At 39.2% G+C, this 17,445-nt stretch overlaps 1 protein-coding gene across 1 annotated transcript in view; it reads right to left on the reverse strand.

Annotated features, from left to right (window-relative positions):
• LOC120539238 (sorting nexin-32-like) overlaps positions 1-11,912 on the reverse strand; it is a 74,425-nt gene extending 62,513 nt beyond the window's left edge. The window contains exon 1 of the mRNA XM_039769114.1: positions 11,728-11,912. Coding sequence (XP_039625048.1) covers positions 11,728-11,769 — 42 coding nt within the window. The 5' untranslated portion in view covers positions 11,770-11,912. The remainder of the gene's footprint in view (positions 1-11,727) is intronic.
• Between the last annotated feature and the right edge of the window lie 5,533 nt (positions 11,913-17,445).

A 17,445-nucleotide genomic window follows, 5' to 3' on the forward strand; every position in this document is an offset into this window, starting at 1 on the left:
CCTGTTGGTGACCTGGCATCTGCTTCTCCTAACACACCTGTAGCTACTGGGCATTCAGATGTTAGTTCTCCAGGTCTGGTCACAACCCCACCTAACCGCACTCGGACTGGGAGGATAGCGCGTGCCCCAACAAAGTTAACGCTGCCTGTGCATGTGAATTCTGGGGGGACCTGTGTAGCGGGTGGAAGAACTGAGCCTCACACGCACTGCAGCATGAGAGGAGGCGGGGTGATGAGGGAACAATTGTATATGGTTAAAGCACATTAAATAAACATTCTGTACTTCTTGCCTGCATTAAGAAAACATCTGGTGTGTTTTCTTTCCTCGCAGGGTGCTACAAACTGCAAACACACAGCCTTGTGGTCACTTTATTAAGCCCTTGTCCTTACCACTGGAGTTGTGATGATGAAGGCTGGTCTGCCTTTTTTTGTCTACTCTCTCTCACCCTCTAATTCACCTAATTTTTTGTTGTTTCTTACACTCTCCCTTCAATATCACATCTGTGATCCGCTTGCAACGAAGAGCCCCATCTTCTGCAGTGTTCCAATTACTGAGGCGTTTCATTTTGCTTGGATGCAGAAGCGGTCAAATCATATCATCGGAGAGGTGAACTGCTTGCTATTCTTAGTCAATCTGCAAGATGAAGCAAGCACATTGTTTTTTGGCTGCGCAGTGAGTCATGTCACAGACTTTTGGAGACACCACAGACTGTGCATGTCTATTTTAAATACAAAATGTATACAGTACCTTCCAAATTTATCATTAAAACCAATGCAGCCTAGAAACTGTCAACTGTCTGTGATAGGGGATTTCTTTTTTTGTCCCATTCACCACACTGCTGTCAGCAGGGCTCCACCACACAATAGCTATGTCCCTGACTGGCTTCTTCATCTGGGCAGCACTAACCTATCAGACTGACTTGACCTACTTCCCTTGACAGCCTGGTTCTATCTACAAGGCTCCCGGCCTCCTGCTATTTTTGTCCTGTCTGTCTGATTCCTCTGTGCTTTTCACAGAATGGCTGTCGCCTCGCCTCTCTACCAGTTTCAGAAATACCCTTGGTTGCAGGGTATTTCATCAAAAATATTTCTCCTATATTGGGCAGAGCAATTTAAAGATGTTAAAAAAAAAATTAAAAGAAATAACACAAAATCTGAATGCCTTTATATGGTTGTCCTTTAAAATAGTGGGTTACTTCTGAAAATGTGATAAACTCACCAATGATCTGACTGCATTAATAACCTTGTACACCGGGATGCTATCAATCAAAAAAAAAAGTTATGATTGGAATTTACAATACAGCTAAAAAGCAAGACAGAAACACTTGAAAATAACATGAAAATAATATACTAAATAAAAGAGCATGGGTTTATGAGAGACAAACCTTGCCAAAACAACCCTTTAAATTTTTTTGAACAGGCAACTGCAATAGTTGACAAAAGCAAACCATACAACACAATTTACTTTAACTTTCAAAAACCCATCATTGCAGTCCCACACAGAAGATTAATTCTGTAACCTATATAACTGGATCTCAAGTTGTTTCACCAGCAGGAGGCAAAGAGTATAGATAAGAAGAGAATGTTCCATGTGGAGTGAAGTCATCAGCAGAGTCCCTCAAGGGTCTACCATGGAACCATTACTTTTCCGGATTTATATTAATGACAGATTGTAGTAAAAATGCATAAACTTGTGAAATTCACAAATGGCACCCAAGTATGAGCAATAGCAGACACTGACGAGACAGTAAAAACAATTCAGAAAGACTTGGACAAGCTTCACCATTGAGCAAACACTTGAAAAATGCAGTTTAATAAAGAAAAGTGCAAAGTGCTTAACATTGGCAAAGGTAACATCTGTTGTAAATAGAGGATGGAAGAGAGACACCATCATAAAAGAAGCAACTTCAAAAAAGGATTTAAGGGTTTATGTTGACACAACATTTTCATCATCTAAGCAATGTGCAGAAGTGATTAAAAAGGCAAATAAAATCTTAGGTTATATCATAAGAATTGTTGAATATAAATTGAGGGACGTTATGCTCTGACTAAATATCACATTAGTGAGGCCGCATCCGGAGTACTGTGTTCAATTCTGGTCACCACGTTATAAGAAAAACATAGCAGCATCTGAAGCTTTGCAAAGGACAGCAACCAAATGTATCCCAGAATTTCAGGACACGTCTTACTCGAATTGAACCTATTTAGTCTTAAATATAAGAGACTATGTGGGGGCCTAATCCAGGTTTTCAAATTTCTCAAAAGCATTGATAATGTAAATCAAACAATTCTTTGAACAGTGAATCATGCACTTGAGGACACAGATGAAATTAAGCGGAAATGCATTTAAGACTGAAGCCAGAAAGAACTTCTTTACATAAAGAGTTGCGAGAATTTGGAACAAACTTCCAAGACATGTAATTGAAGCAGAAACCTTGATTACCTTTAAGAAGTATCTGGATGAGATATTGGAACAGCTTAGCTATTAGCTAAACAAACAAACTGAATGAACTCCCCTTGTTTGTCAAATGTCTTAAGTTCCATTTGAAAAGGCCTAGTAAGAAAAGATCATCCATTCATTATATAGACAGAACCTGTCCTGGAAGTAATTTGAGGAATAAAACAGGAAACAAGCCTGGATTGGATGCCAGGTAATTTTAGGTCACAGTGACTCTGCCCAAAAAAACGGCCAGGTCAGGATTTGAAACTATGACTCTGGAACTGCGAGGCAGCTGCACTAACCTGCCAAGGAAATGTAATCTTGAAATACTCATCAATGTATATCAAAATGAGTGGGGCCAGATGATGGATGGATGTTTGGTCAATGTACATGAAGAAATGGCTTGTCCAAGTGCAAATAGAACATGTGTGTGAAAAATAAAAAAAACAACCAGTTAGAAATACTGTACATCCCCAGGAAATCCTCAAGATAAGCAATACACAATTATGGCATTATTTTTTTTATTTTTAATTTTTACAAATAAAAATGCATTGACTCTCTACCAAGTGGTCAGACAGTACAGTTTCATGACATGGTAACATCACAACTTTAGCAGTCTGTTGCACTGCTAAATGGTGTGGTGCAGGTTGGGGCTAGGCAATTGCCATTAATCTGTGTTAAATGTATACTTTCAAGTGTCCAGTTCTAGCTTATTGAGGCCACTATATCACAACATTTTTATTGTGGTCCATTCACACGTCTGTTTTCTGAAGAGTTTTATACACACTAGTCTAATTAAGATGTGTGAGGAAACAAATGGAAAATGTGTAATGGGCCAGGAATGGAACCCATGTCCCTGGAGCTGTGAGGTAGATTGGCTAACCACTTTACCACACTGCTTTTCATATAAATAATACTTTTCTCTATAATTCAGTCACATATAAAAATAGATACTGAATTGTAACAGAGCCTAATCCAGGGTTTTTGCCTACCCTTGAACTTAAAGATGCTGCAAAAGCATCAGTCTTCTATGCCTCCCAATTTGAAAAAGTAGGTACAGTCATTTGATGGATAGTTACATTAGTGGTGCATCGGGGCTCATGAAGCCACAAGATGCATACCACCACCCATCCCTAACCCCCCACCACAATGGTGCACATGCGAAGATGCCTATAAGGTGTGGTGGTTTCGTTACATATTTGGTGACTGCCTGTAAATGAACTAATCCCTAACCCATAGTCCAACATAATCAGGATATTCAGCTATGCAGTGCTGAGGTCCTGTGCTTCAAATAGTGGCTGAGGTCAGTCAAGGGAAATCCTCAAAGAAGTGAGGATATGGCTGGGAAAGGAATAAAGGTGGAGGAACAGTTGGAGGAGGGCTGGTGCTAATAAACTGGGTTTGAGAAATGTATGATTAGGAGGTACTGGTTGGTGAGGGGTTGCTTTAAAACTCTTTATTTGGTGGCAGATATCTGGACAGACTAAAGTATAAGAGAACAAGAAGATTAACTGAATTAGAAACTAAGTGTCATGCAACACCACCTCTATTCACACCTTATTTATAAGACCAGCCTCAAAATGGCACAGTGAGATACTCTAATATAAAAATGAAAATGCTTCCATATGCCAAAGAAATGACATCTTATTAATCAAATTTATACATCTGGGACTTGAGTTCACAGTTCCCTCAAGAAGGCTGACACAATATCATCATTAACAGGGTCACACAGAGAGCCATGTCACTTCCATACTCTTCTCTCTTCTTTCCAAGATCCAGGCCAGTTGACTTTGAAACATTTGTCTACCTAAATTGCTACAGAATTAAAATGGTTGTAATTAAAGGAATTCCCCATTCAAAAATAAGCAAAAAGATATCATAGATAATAAAAGAAAAACCTTTTTGGCTTCCATCACTAGCACATCATGCTTAAAAAAAAAAAAAAAAATACTGCACTTTTAATATAAAATTACATGTGTGAAGCAATTTGATGGTATCAATAAGAAATGGGGTATGAAATTCAAATATTATACAGATGTAGTATAACATGAGACTACAGTTTTACATGTTCTAAATGCTAAATAAGATTATTCTAGCCTGGTATAATCTGAAGACCGAGTATTAATAGAGTTCAAGGTTCAAATCCCAGACCGAGGACTGTTTTGCATGTTCTCTTCGGTCTGTGTTTATTCTTCTCTGGACGCCCTGGTAACCATCTTCTCTCCAGAGATGTGTGTGTTCAGGTACAGTAATTGGCAACTCGAAACTGTGCCTGTATGAGAGTGAGTGTTTGTGTAAGTGCAACAAGGGAAAGACTGACACTCTATTTGGTGTTAATTCCAGTCTTGCTACCTGATGCTGCAGGGATAGGCTCTGGTGTCTGTGACCCTGAAATAGACTACACAGAGTTAAACATAAATCACCGAAAAGCCTAGGCAGAACATTCTGCACATGCGTAAATTCTGTGCCAAAAAAAGCACTTTTTAAGGGTCACATGAGGGCCTAATCAAGCAATATAAAGTGCAGGGCAGGACACAGCCTTGCAGAGGAGTTCCAAAACTCACATTTGTATAGACACACATTCACTTATACAGGGTCAGTTTATTGTTGTTAATTAATGTAACATACATAGCTTTGGGATATTGCAGGAAAATAGAACTAGGGCTGGGTCTGAACTCTGGAATTATATGGTAGCAATGCCAATCATTATGTCACCATACCACCCAAGTATGTTTATATATTCCTTAAATCTTACATTATGACTAGAGCCTTTGATTCAAATAACATTTCTAAGAGTATCTAGTTAATAAACATTTTTTCAGTCAGTTGCCAGATATCTGAAATATTCATACATTGCAGCAGCAACCTCCATTCTGAAAATATCAAACATCAACAGCTTCAACAGCACACGTCTTTTCCACTGGGATAAAATACATTAGCAACAAACCATTGCAACTCCCTGCCATTCACTGCAGGCTCTATTGAGCTGTTCAATTAACACCTTTTCTAATTAAGGTTGCGCTCTCTAATGGTGACAAACAGCACTGAGAATGTCTGCTACATACATTCACACCTACTCTCAAACATTAGCACAGCTAAGTGTTTGCCACATTAAAGTTTCTGGGTGCCAAACACATCAGCTAATAATTTGCAGCCATTAACACAGCTTGTCTCTCTTCTTTTTTTTAATTTCTTTGGGATGCAAATATTTCTCATAATCAATGGCCCCAGCTTAAAAAAAAAAAAAAAAACACAACAGCACCATATCCTGAAGGCAAAAGCATCTGCAAAGCCCTTCTAGGCTGTGTGACCACGTTAGACCCACATTCATTTTGCTTACTCTACATACTCTCAATCATACAGCTCAAACTTCAGAATCAGACTAAAGAGATGCCCAAATTCAATGTGGCATACTGGCTATTTAATAATAAAATGAACATGTTTGATTGTCTGTGACCTCCATTTCTCTTGATACTCCCACAAACATTACTTTCAAAAACCATCTATGCCCCGAGCACATTTAATCAAGTTCAGGGTTTTTTGATTGGTCATTATTATTATTCATCATCATCATCATCTACAGAGAAATATGTTATGCTACATAATGCAGCAAAACTGAAATACAACCAAGTAATCTGCCTTTTAAAGAAAAAGAAAAAAAAAGTCCAAAAAGAAAAAAGAAACAGATGACTCAACAAACAAGTTTCGAGCATACAATCCATTCCAGTCCAGTCTAGTGGCATTATTGTCATACCATCTACACAGTACTGCAACATACATCACAGTGGCCCAAGATAACCCTCCTCAGGAACTCAGTGCAACATATAGGTGCTCGACATAAAATTAGAATATCATGACAAAGTTGATTTATTTCAGTAATTCCATTCAAAAAGTGAAACCTGTATATTAGATTCATTCATTACACACAGACTGATGTATTTCAAATGTTTATTTCTTTTAATTTTGATGATTATAACTGACAACTAATGAAAGTCCCAAATTCAGTATCTCGGAAAATTAGAATATCAATTAAGACCAATGCAAAAAAAGGATTTTTAGAAATGTTGGCCAACTGAAAGGTATGAACATGAAAAGTATGAGCATGTACAGCACTCAATATTTAGTTGGGGCTCATTTGGCCTGGATTACTGCAGCAATGCGGTGTGGCATGGAGTAGATCAGTTTGTAGCACTACTCAGGTGTTATGAGAGCCCATGTTGCTCTGATAGGGACCTTCAGCTCTTCTGAATCGTTGGGTCTGGCGTATTGTATCTTCCTCTTCACAATACCCCATAGATTTTCTATTGGGTTAAGGTCAGGCGAGTTTGCTGGCCAATCAAGAACAGGGATACCATGGTCCTTAAACCAGGTACTGGTAGCTTTGGCAATGTGTGCAGGTGCCAGGTCCTGCTGGAAAATGAAATCTGCATCTCCATAAAGTTCGTCAGCAGCAGGAAGCTGCTCTAAAACTTCCTGGTAGACGGCTGCATTGACCTTGGACTTCAGAAAACACAATGGACCAACACCAGCAGATGACATGGCACCCCAAACCATCACTGACTGTAGAAACTTTACACTGGACCTCAAGCAACGTGGATTCTGTGCCTCTCCTCTCTTCCTCCAGACTCTGGGACCTTGATTTCCAAAGGAAATGCAAAATTTACTTTCATCAGAGAACATAACTTGTTCAAGAGTGGCTTGACACAAGGAATGCGACAGCTGAAACCCATGTCTTGCATACGTCTGTGCGTGGTGGTTCTTGAAGCACTGACTCCAGCTGCAGTCCACTCTTTGTCAATCTCCCCCACAGCTTTGAATGGGTTTTGTTTCACAATCCTCTCCAGGGTGCGGTTATCCCTATTGCTTGTACACTTTTTTCTACCACATCTTGTCCTTCCCTTTGCCTCTCTAATAATGTGCTTGGACACAGAGCCAGCCTCTTTAGTAATGACCTTTTGTGTCTTGCCCTCCTTGTGCAAGGAGTCAGTGGTTGACTTTTGGACAACTGTCAAGTCAGCAGTCTTCCCCATGATTGTGTAGCCTACAGAACTAGACTGAGAGACCATTTAAAGGCTTTTGCAGGTGTTTTGAGTTAATTAGCTGATTAGAGTGTGGCACCAGGTGTCTTCAATATTGAACCTTTTCACAATATTCTAATTTTCCGAGATACTGAATTTGGGACTTTCATTAGTTGTCAGTTATAATCATCAAAATTAAAAGAAATAAACATCTGAAATACATCAGTCTGTGTGTAATGAATGAATCTAATATACAAGTTTCACTTTTTGAATGGAATTACTGAAATAAATCAACTTTTTTATGATATTCTAATTTTATGACCAGCACCTGTATACAAAGAGGAAGAGTTCACATGCCACTGGTTGTTTGTTTGTAGGAATTTCTTCAAGAGTCTTTACCTTGGGGGGCCCCCAGACAGGTAGGTGTCAAGCAATTAAAGCCACGAGCCTTTGGCATTCTCCTTTATGGTGCGGTCATGGCCCGATAGTACCACATGGTTTCTTCCATCCAGATTCCGATTTAGCAAGTGAAACTTTCTTTGTAGTCTTTTCTTATTCGATCTGAAGAATGTGTCCAAGCATTCTTGGTTGTTGGCCATCTTCTGTCCGCACTAGATACGCCTGATGTTCCTGAGGCACTGCTGGTCGATATCTTGTAAAGGATGCAGGTCATTTGTGTGCACTGACCACTCTTTGCACCCATATATTAGAGTGGGGCAAACCATAGCATTGTTGACACAGCCTTAGATAAGTAGGAAGATGTCCTTTTGCCACCAAAGGTTGCGAAGGTTTGCAAAGGTAGAACACGCCTTCGAAATTGGGGATGTCACTTTGCTTATCCTGCCATTGGCACTGATACAGCTTCTGAGGTGGGTGAACTTATCCTCTGGTTAAAATGTTCACCATCGAGAAGACTGGGTTGAATTGATTCTGTCCAACCCTAAAGCATGATGCTACATTTTGATGGAGTAAAGTGGAGTCTATAGCAGGGCACTGACAAATTCAAATTGCCCAAGAATGTCATTAGAATATCCATCCATTTTCCAACCCGTTGAATTCGAACAAAGGGTCACGGGGGTCTGCTGGAGCCAATCCCAGCCAACACTGGGCGCAAGGCAGGGACCAATCCTGGGCAGGGCGCCAACCCACCTCAGGACACATACACCCACACCCACACACCAAGCACACACTAGGGACAATTTGGAGCTGCCAATGCACCTAACCCGCATGTCTTTGGACTGTGGGAGGAAACCGGAGTACCCGGAGGAAACCCACGCAGACATGGGGAGAACACGCAAACTCCACGCAGGGAGGACCCGGGAAGAGAACCCAGGCCTCCTAACTGCGAGGCAGCAGCGCTACCACTGCGCCACCGTGCCACCTGTCGTTAGAATATTCCAGATCAAAAACACTTCTGTTCTTGGGGGTATTAAATCCTTGCAACCATGGTGTTCTCCAATATGTTCCATTAGAATTAATTCATTATTATTATTATATAATCCATCAGTCCATTTTCTAACCCTCTTATATATTTCAGGGTGTCAGAGACTTCTTCTGACTTGTTATTTTAGGTCATCATTATTATATGATATATTCTTCCATTTTTTAACCTCTTTATTGATTTCAGTGTTTTTGCAAGCGACTATAAGGAGGTAATCAGCACTTGGAGTGTCAGCCTAGACATTTTGTATATATTTCAATAAATCATTGCACTGTGTCAATTGGAGTCAAGAAAGGCGCATTTAAATCTATTATTATTCATCCATTAATTTAAGCCTATTTTAAGTGCATCAGTGCAAGATAGGAATGAAACCTTTACTGGATGCCAGTTCATCACATACAGTGGGACAGCTACACAACAGCCATCAATCAAATTGAAATCATATGATGTGAACAATTGTACTATAGTTCTTTACAACATATTTTTTTTTTAATATTTTGATATACTTTAATAATCCTTAGGGAGAATTGTCTTTTCACATGATCTTTGGTGGACAGCGCTCTGAAATAATGTACTACAGAATATGATTTACTAAAGAAAGGTACTAAATAAAATTTGGCTAATTTACATATAGTTTATTAGTAGAATTAAATTTTCTAATGCATTCCTATAATTTTTCTAACTTTAGCCACTTTATTAAAGCTATAATTCATATGCATTACCTTTTCATGTGTATTACTATTTTTTCTGTGGCACTTTGGTTAACCACACTGCCTCATAGAATTTGCATATTTTCCCAGTGTCCTTGCATATTTCCCTCCCAAAAGAAAAAGACTCACTTGAAAATTTGTCCTCGTATAAAAAAGAATTACGGCTTGTTCCTGTCCAATTCTGTCAGAATGGACTTCAGTACCCTTGTGTCCCTGAACTGAATTTATGATGTTCAGTAACTGACAAGAAGACTACAAGTCTTGTAATTACTAACTTTTTCAGACTAATGCTACTGAAAAAATGGAGAGTTAATGGTAGGTGGTCACAAGCTGATTGCTCCATAAAAAATAAGTCTTAAACATTTATGCAATCTGTGGCAGTAAACACCTTTGCAGAAATTAGTATCTCCTTTAGAGGGCTGCACTTCAGGTTTCTCCTTATCATGAATACATTTTCATTGTGGTAACTGTACAGACTCTTCTAGTCTACTTAACTTCCTTGCATACCATTGACGAAAATGAGTGCCAAACATGGCATTGATTAGCTGTAAATCTACCCCCTTCCCTGTCCATAGGGATCACTACATCAGGACCACACAGACAAGAGGTCATATATTAACTGTACATAAATGAAGTCCCTGTGCAGTGGGAAGACCAGCAATAGAGGGTGGCACTCACATAGACATGAAACATTCAGTCAAGTTTCAGGGGAGAAGGTCAACTGCAGGATCCAGAGGCAGTGACATCTGTCATCCTCCACCCTACATCCTATTGTCCATCAAAGCAGACTTTCCCTGGGCATATTGTCTGGCAAAGAGTGCACTACACTGATGATGAGAAACTGACAAACGTCAGGAAGAGAATCATCCTGTTGGGCCTCTCAACCTTTACCAACAAAGGCAAAGCAGAACGAGATCCTCCCTGTTCCACAATAAATGGAACAGGCATGGCACCCACTTGGTACAGTCTGTGGGCCCATCATAAGAACACTGCTTTACTTTATTATTTTGCTCCAAGACAGATACAGTGAAGCAGACAAAAATGTTCAAGGAGTTCTACAAATGTGGGCTGCCATTCCCAACAACATATCAACATGCATCTGCATCTGTTGCACTCTGGCAGGCAATGGGTATGGCCCTATGGGGAATCTCCATGTCCCCCTTATTTCTCCTACCCCATGATTTGTGTGGAACAGCTGTAATACACTGTGGTCCAGCCTGGATTTCTCAGTGTGTTAGAGATCAGAAACTGGATGAAGTAATAACTGACCTGTGGAAACTAAAGCAGACACAAGCATCTACCATGTGCAGCTTCCCCCTACAGACCTTCATGCATTAACTGAGTTCTCTCACAGAAAAAGACATCACTACACATCTTCTGGGAAAGCTCCTAAATACAGGTTGTGCTGGATGACCTGGAACAAGAATTAAGAGACTGCATATCCAGGAACAGCCCTTTGTACCATGTTGTAATTTACAGACCTTCTCACAACCACAAACTAGGTAGCCCAAGAGGCTTGGTGCTTCAGGCTGCATAATGGTTGCCCTTTGGCTTGCCAGGAACAGAGGTGTGATACAGGAGAACTTTTCCAACACAGAATTGCTGCAGGCTCATATATAACCTGCTTAGAAACTACTCCATCTTGGACAGAATGGAGAAAAAGAGAAAGTCTGATTCAACTCTTCTGTTTTTGGACCTTCCACCCAAAACATCAACGCCACTAACTACCCACCCAAAACCGCCCTCCTGTTACATCACTGGATGCATCTGCATATTCTGACCAACGAAAGGCTGTATAATATACAGTCAGGTCAATGCATAAAGTGAATGCATAAAAAAGCCCTTTATAGATAGTACATATGATTTATTTTTGATAATTAAACGGGAGTAAAAAAGGAAAAAAACACAGTCCAAAAGTTTATGCATTCGTGTTTTAAGGTGGTGGTCCCTGAAATTAAATACCACAAAGGACTTATCAAAAGGTGTCCGTCTTTTTTTTTCAACTGCAACAAGTCTCCCTAAGCATTCATTAAAAGGCATTCAATAACCTCTTTCCGAAAGCAGGTGCAACGGAAAGAATGGGTTCAAAATTTAGGTCGAAAAAACCGTAGCCTCTTACCCTTCCATCCTCGCCCACGAACAAGTCCTGACTGTCGTCCATTTTCGTCCTTCTTATGGTATTTAAGAAACTACCTGAAAATAAAAAATACGCTACCAAAAAAAAAGAACGGGGTAAATGAATGAACCTAGAAAAAAAAACAGACCCGGTCAGCTGATCACCAGCAACCCACTTCCAGGAGTCACCTGAGCCAGGGCTCACCGAGCCCACCTACTTCGAGATGCGATTGGTGTAAGAAACCATTCTTATTGATGCCATTGGTCAGTAACAGAGTCCGTCGAATTGGTCGCCGGCCTGTATCGTTTTTAAGGAGGAAGCCTATAAGTTGCTAGTTAAGGAAAGTTGAACATTAAGAGAACGTCCTTAAGGTTTTATTTATTGAGTGCACGTACCGTAAGCTAGCAGAATGCTCGCTAGGATAATCTTTGAGCATACATAACAAAAGGTAGGAGGATTTGCACGTTCAGTAAGGTGTATGTAAACGTGCTGGACTTCATCAATCAATAATGGTCGATGGCTTGATGCACTTAGACTACGCTTCTTTAAAAAAATATTCACTAAAGGGTGGAAAATATCTCGCTTGTATATTTGAATTGAAAAGATACGGTTGCCGCAACGCGGAAGTGAAATAATTTTTTTCACGAGGGCTTAAGGTTTTTTTTCCCATTTCTCGAGATAGCGTGATTTAATTATTGGCTCTTATTTACAAAATGGTCATGACAGTTGAAAGGATTAGCATGTTCGTCGCTGCCCAAACCTTGAACTCGTACTTTTACGCACATCTCCGTACTCCGCTTGTCACCAGTGTGCCTGCGTGTCAAGCATACCAATGCTATTGACGCCCAGACGACTCGGTTATCTAAAAACCCTCGAGAAATGCGAGGTATTGAGAATCCGTCGAAATCATTCCCGCTTTCATGGTTGGAGAGGCTGCACTCAATTCCCCTTTTTTATTATCAATGATATGGTAATAAGTTATGTATGAAGGGGTTTAAAAATAGATACTACCTGTAGATAGATACTATCTAAAAATAGATAGTACAGCTATGAAACCCACGCCATTTTAAACTTTACATAACAAAAGGCCTGAAAATTACACGATCTCGTCCGAAATTTGTTTTCACAGGTTTCACCTGATTAAAGTAAGGGAGATTCAGAAGGATAAAAAGTGGACCAGATTTGAATAATCTAAAGATTGCATAAACCAGTAGCCTTTCCAAGTAAGGCTTTTGAGTTATGAACATATGCCTGCATTAAATATAGTTATAGCCGAGGCTGTTGTTTTTAACAGCAGTTTATTTAGCATATTCCAGAGTTCTTAATATAAATGGAAAACAATATTCTTAAATATACTTTGGGGCTAGAGTTTCATAATAAAATCTGGAAAAAAATTGAAAAGTGAAAGGCTTTTTTGATTAAAATATGTAGGATAATGATTATAATTGGAGAAATGTGCAAATTGTAATAGTTCTTTTTTTTTGTAATCATTTAAGGAATCTAGGCATTTTAATTAAATTAATTATTTGATGTGTACCCCATGATTTTATTTTTAGTCACATGTGACCAATAAAATATTAGTACAAGAAAAAAAATGTGTTCCTTTTTAGTGCAATTTTGAATAAAATCATGTCAATTAAAAATTCAAAAAATTGCAAAGTGATCTGCACCATCCATAACTTTATTATAAGTGAGGAAACCAGTAGTAGGGCAGGTAATAGGTGGAGGTTTGGAGTCTGTTGTGCACAAGTACAGTATGTATGTGCTGATAAACTTAACAAATTATTGAAACTTGAACATCAGGGGCATTATTCTCATCAGTATTTTGGCACTCAAAACAAAATCAGGATACCTTTTCAATAAACTAAGTGAAATTAAAAAATATATACACCTGTCAGCTACATCATTAAAATCATTAATGAATGAAGTGAATAAGATTGATCTCATTGCAGTGTCACCTGATAAGGGCTTAAATACATTAAACAGCAAGTGAACAGTTAGTTCGTGAAGGTGATGTATTGTTAGCAGGAAAAATGGGCAAACATAAGGATCTGAGCGACTTTGATAAGGGCCAAATTGCAATGGCTAGATGACTGGGTCAAAGCATCTCCAAAACAGCAGGCCTTGTCAGGTGTTCTTGGTATGCAATGGTTAGTACCTACAAAAAGTGGTCCAAGAATGGACTTAGCAACAGGGTCATGGGTACCCAAGGCTCAGTGAAGCATGTGGGGAGTGAAGGCTAGCCCTTGTGATCCCAACCCACAGAAGAAGTACCATACCACATATTGATGAAAACCTTAATGCTGGTCATGAGATAGAGGTATCAGAACACTACATGCATCACAACTAGCTGCATAGCCGCAGATTGGTCAGAGTACCCATGCTGACCCCTTGACACCATTGCAAGTGCCTATAATGGGCACATGAGCATGTGTCTAATGAATCATGTTTTCTTTTAGATCATTTGGAAGTCTTGGTGTGTGTGTGCATCATTTGATTGTGGATGAGATGGCAGCAGGATACACTTTGGAAAGAAGGCAAGCCAGCAGAGGCAATGTGGTGCTCTGGGCAATATTCTGATGAGAAACCTTGGGTTCTGGCATTATTGTGAATGTTACTTTGACACATACCACCTATCTAAAGATTGTTGCAGACCATGTACACCCTTTCATGGCAACACTATTCCCTGATGGCATTGTACTCTTTCAGCAGGATAATGGGGCTTCACCACACTTAAATTGTTCAGTTATAATTTGAACATGGCCAAGAATTCAAGGCGTTGACTTGGCCTTCAAATTCCCCAGATCCCGATCCAGTAGAGCATCTGTAAAATGTGCTGGAAAAACAAGTCCAATCCATGGAGGTCCCACCTCGCAACTTACAGGACTTAAAGCATCTGCTGCTAATGTCTCTGTGTCAGATATTACAGGACCCTTTCAGATGTCTTGTGGAGTCCATGCCATGATGAGTCAGACCTATTTTGGTGTCACGAAGGGGATGTACACAGTTTTAATTAGGTGGTTTTAATGTTTTGTCTGATCTGTGTATACTGTATGTATCGTATATATGACATTTTATTCCTCAGCTATTTGTGGAAATTCAAGCCTCTCTTCTTCTAAAATGAATTCCGCTTCGCAAGACCTGGCCTACCCAAACTCTTTGAAGAAGATGTCTTCTTGTTAGACTCCCTTTCACAATGACTGAGCTTAAGGAGGCTTTGAACTGTGCAGATGGGGTAAATCACAGGATCTGGTGGGGTTTTTGCCAGAGCTACTGTCTCCTTTTGGGACAAATTATCAACCCCACTGTATCAAATATTAAATGCCACTTTCAGCTTCACTAAAATAAATACCTTAAGTATTTTTCTATGATCACATTCTATCTAAAGAAGGGGAAAGACACCTTTGTAATTTTACAAAGGTGCTGGACAGGACTGCTTCTTATTCCTCCTCACATTCTTGACTTATTTAATTCCAATGAATTAGCATTTCACTATAATTGGTTCAAATCTGTTGTGTACCTCATGGTGCATTAGCTTCATGAATAAACCACGTTCAATTCTGGGAATCACACTGTCGAAAAGCCACAGCAACAACTAATTTGAATCATAACACAAGTAGTAAGTTTATAATTAGAAATTATCAAAGGCTTTGCCAGACACATCAACGATTCGTCCATTTTATATGCAGCTTTAGCACTCTTTATAGCAAACACATTATAGTTCACATTTACTGGCTTTGAAATGATCCTTACTTTTTTTTTAAACATATCTCCAAAGTTTTAAAATTTTTAATATTAAAATAAAATTAAGTCATGTTTACTTATTGAGATTGATATGTGAGGGATGAACCCAGTCTCGTAATAAATACAAGACAGATCATTTTCAGTCAATTCTGTAGTATCACAACAGGTGTCTTTAAATATTTTCAGTCTGTAGAATTAAGATTGACTCTTAATACTTCCTCTATTCAGCTGTCCACTGCCTTTTGTTTTTTTTATTTTTCCACTAACTTATATGTTTTGAAGCCTCTGTATTTACAGTATGTGTAAATGAAGAACACCACATTATGATCTGATTGACTGGAAAGTAGTGGATACGCACCAGAGTCTGTGAAGTGACAATGGTGTAGTGCCTCCTTGTTTCTAGTCAGGACTTCTGTGTGCTCTTTTTATCTGGGTAAAACCTGTTATAGATTAACAAAGGAAAATCCCAAAATACAAATAATAATACAAATGTGTAACAACTAAAACTGCTCAAAAATAATAGTAAAAAGCTTAATGTGTTCCTGACAAAATGTGACAGAAGTCAGTAGTCAATTCTGCTACCTCGCAGCTCCAGAGGCCCAAATCGAAACAATGGCCAGGTCATTATCTTTGTTCACTTTGCACATTCTGTTTGTGTGTGTGTGGCTGTTTTGTCCCACTTCTCCAACTTTTCTCCGACACCCCAAAGATGTACATATTAGGATTACTAGCAACTCTGAATTGGTCCTGGCATCACAAAATTTGCCCTGTGATGGACTGGCATTGCTGTCCACAATGGATTCCCACCTTCTGCTCAATGATACCAGGATCAGCACTGGCTCCCTGCAATAAATTGCTGGGTAAACATGCTTGGTTATTGATGGACACATATTTGATTATGTGGTATATCTGGATTGTGGATGTATGAGAGGGTCAGGTGGCCTGGCTTTCCACAAGTAAAACACAGGTACAGTAAGTAGGTAGACTGTTATTATGCCAGAGGGAAATTTGTGATAACCTCACTACATGGGTTGCATGCCTATAATCACAAAATATGCACTATTTGAACCATGCTGTTTAGGATTTAAAAGAGTGAGAGATGATCAAACTCCAACCCTGACTTAATATTGTGGTTTGGTTTCCCCGTCATCTCTTTCTCTCTGTCCTTTGCTGTATCGCCCTGAAATTCAATCACAATTCCCTAACCTTGCTCCTCTCCTTTCTTTGGTACACATCAATCTTTCATTAAGACATTATTTGAATTGGTGGGCACTCCATGTCCTCAATTCAACTCGTCAGGACATTAGCACACCTGCAGCAGACATTTTAGGTGGATTGAGGCTCAATTCTAAAAGCTGAAGTCCAGGTTCTCTAAACACCCTCCCATTATTTTTCTTCTTTTATCTCCTGGTTAAGACATGATGTTTTTTAATTATCTTCTTTTCCCTTCTCCCCTCATTAAAATTTTTCTTGCTCCTCACCTCCCTATTTGAAGCCTGGCTCTTCTCTGTATATTTATTGCCTTGTGTAAAGCTGTACAGTGACCCCTCATTCTTTCCCTTTTTATCTTGGAACATTACTTTTAAAAACATATGATTTTCCTTTAAATTTCCTGATTATCAACACATCCAGTTTAGATTTGCACTTCATCTGTATTCTGTACCCTAAAAGCATTATGCTGTGGGTCCTGCAATGACCCCAAATTGCCACTTTTGCTTTTTAAACACCCCGGGTGTTTCTCTAAACATATTTTAGTTCTCTCCATGTGTCCCTGCTCTTCATCTCCGATTCTCCTTCTTAATTGCGTCTATAGTTATTCCTTTCTCACTCCCATATCTGTCTCCTCCTGTACATCTTTGCTTTTGCTCTCAAATCTCAATAGCAATAACAACATTTATTTATATAGCATATTTTCATACAAAAAAGTAGCTCAAAGTGCTTTACATAATGAAGAAAAATAAAAAGACAAAATAAGAA

The sequence above is a fragment of the Polypterus senegalus genome, chromosome 11 (assembly GCF_016835505.1).
Source record: "Polypterus senegalus isolate Bchr_013 chromosome 11, ASM1683550v1, whole genome shotgun sequence".
In the NCBI taxonomy this organism is placed as follows: Eukaryota; Metazoa; Chordata; class Cladistia; order Polypteriformes; family Polypteridae; genus Polypterus; species Polypterus senegalus.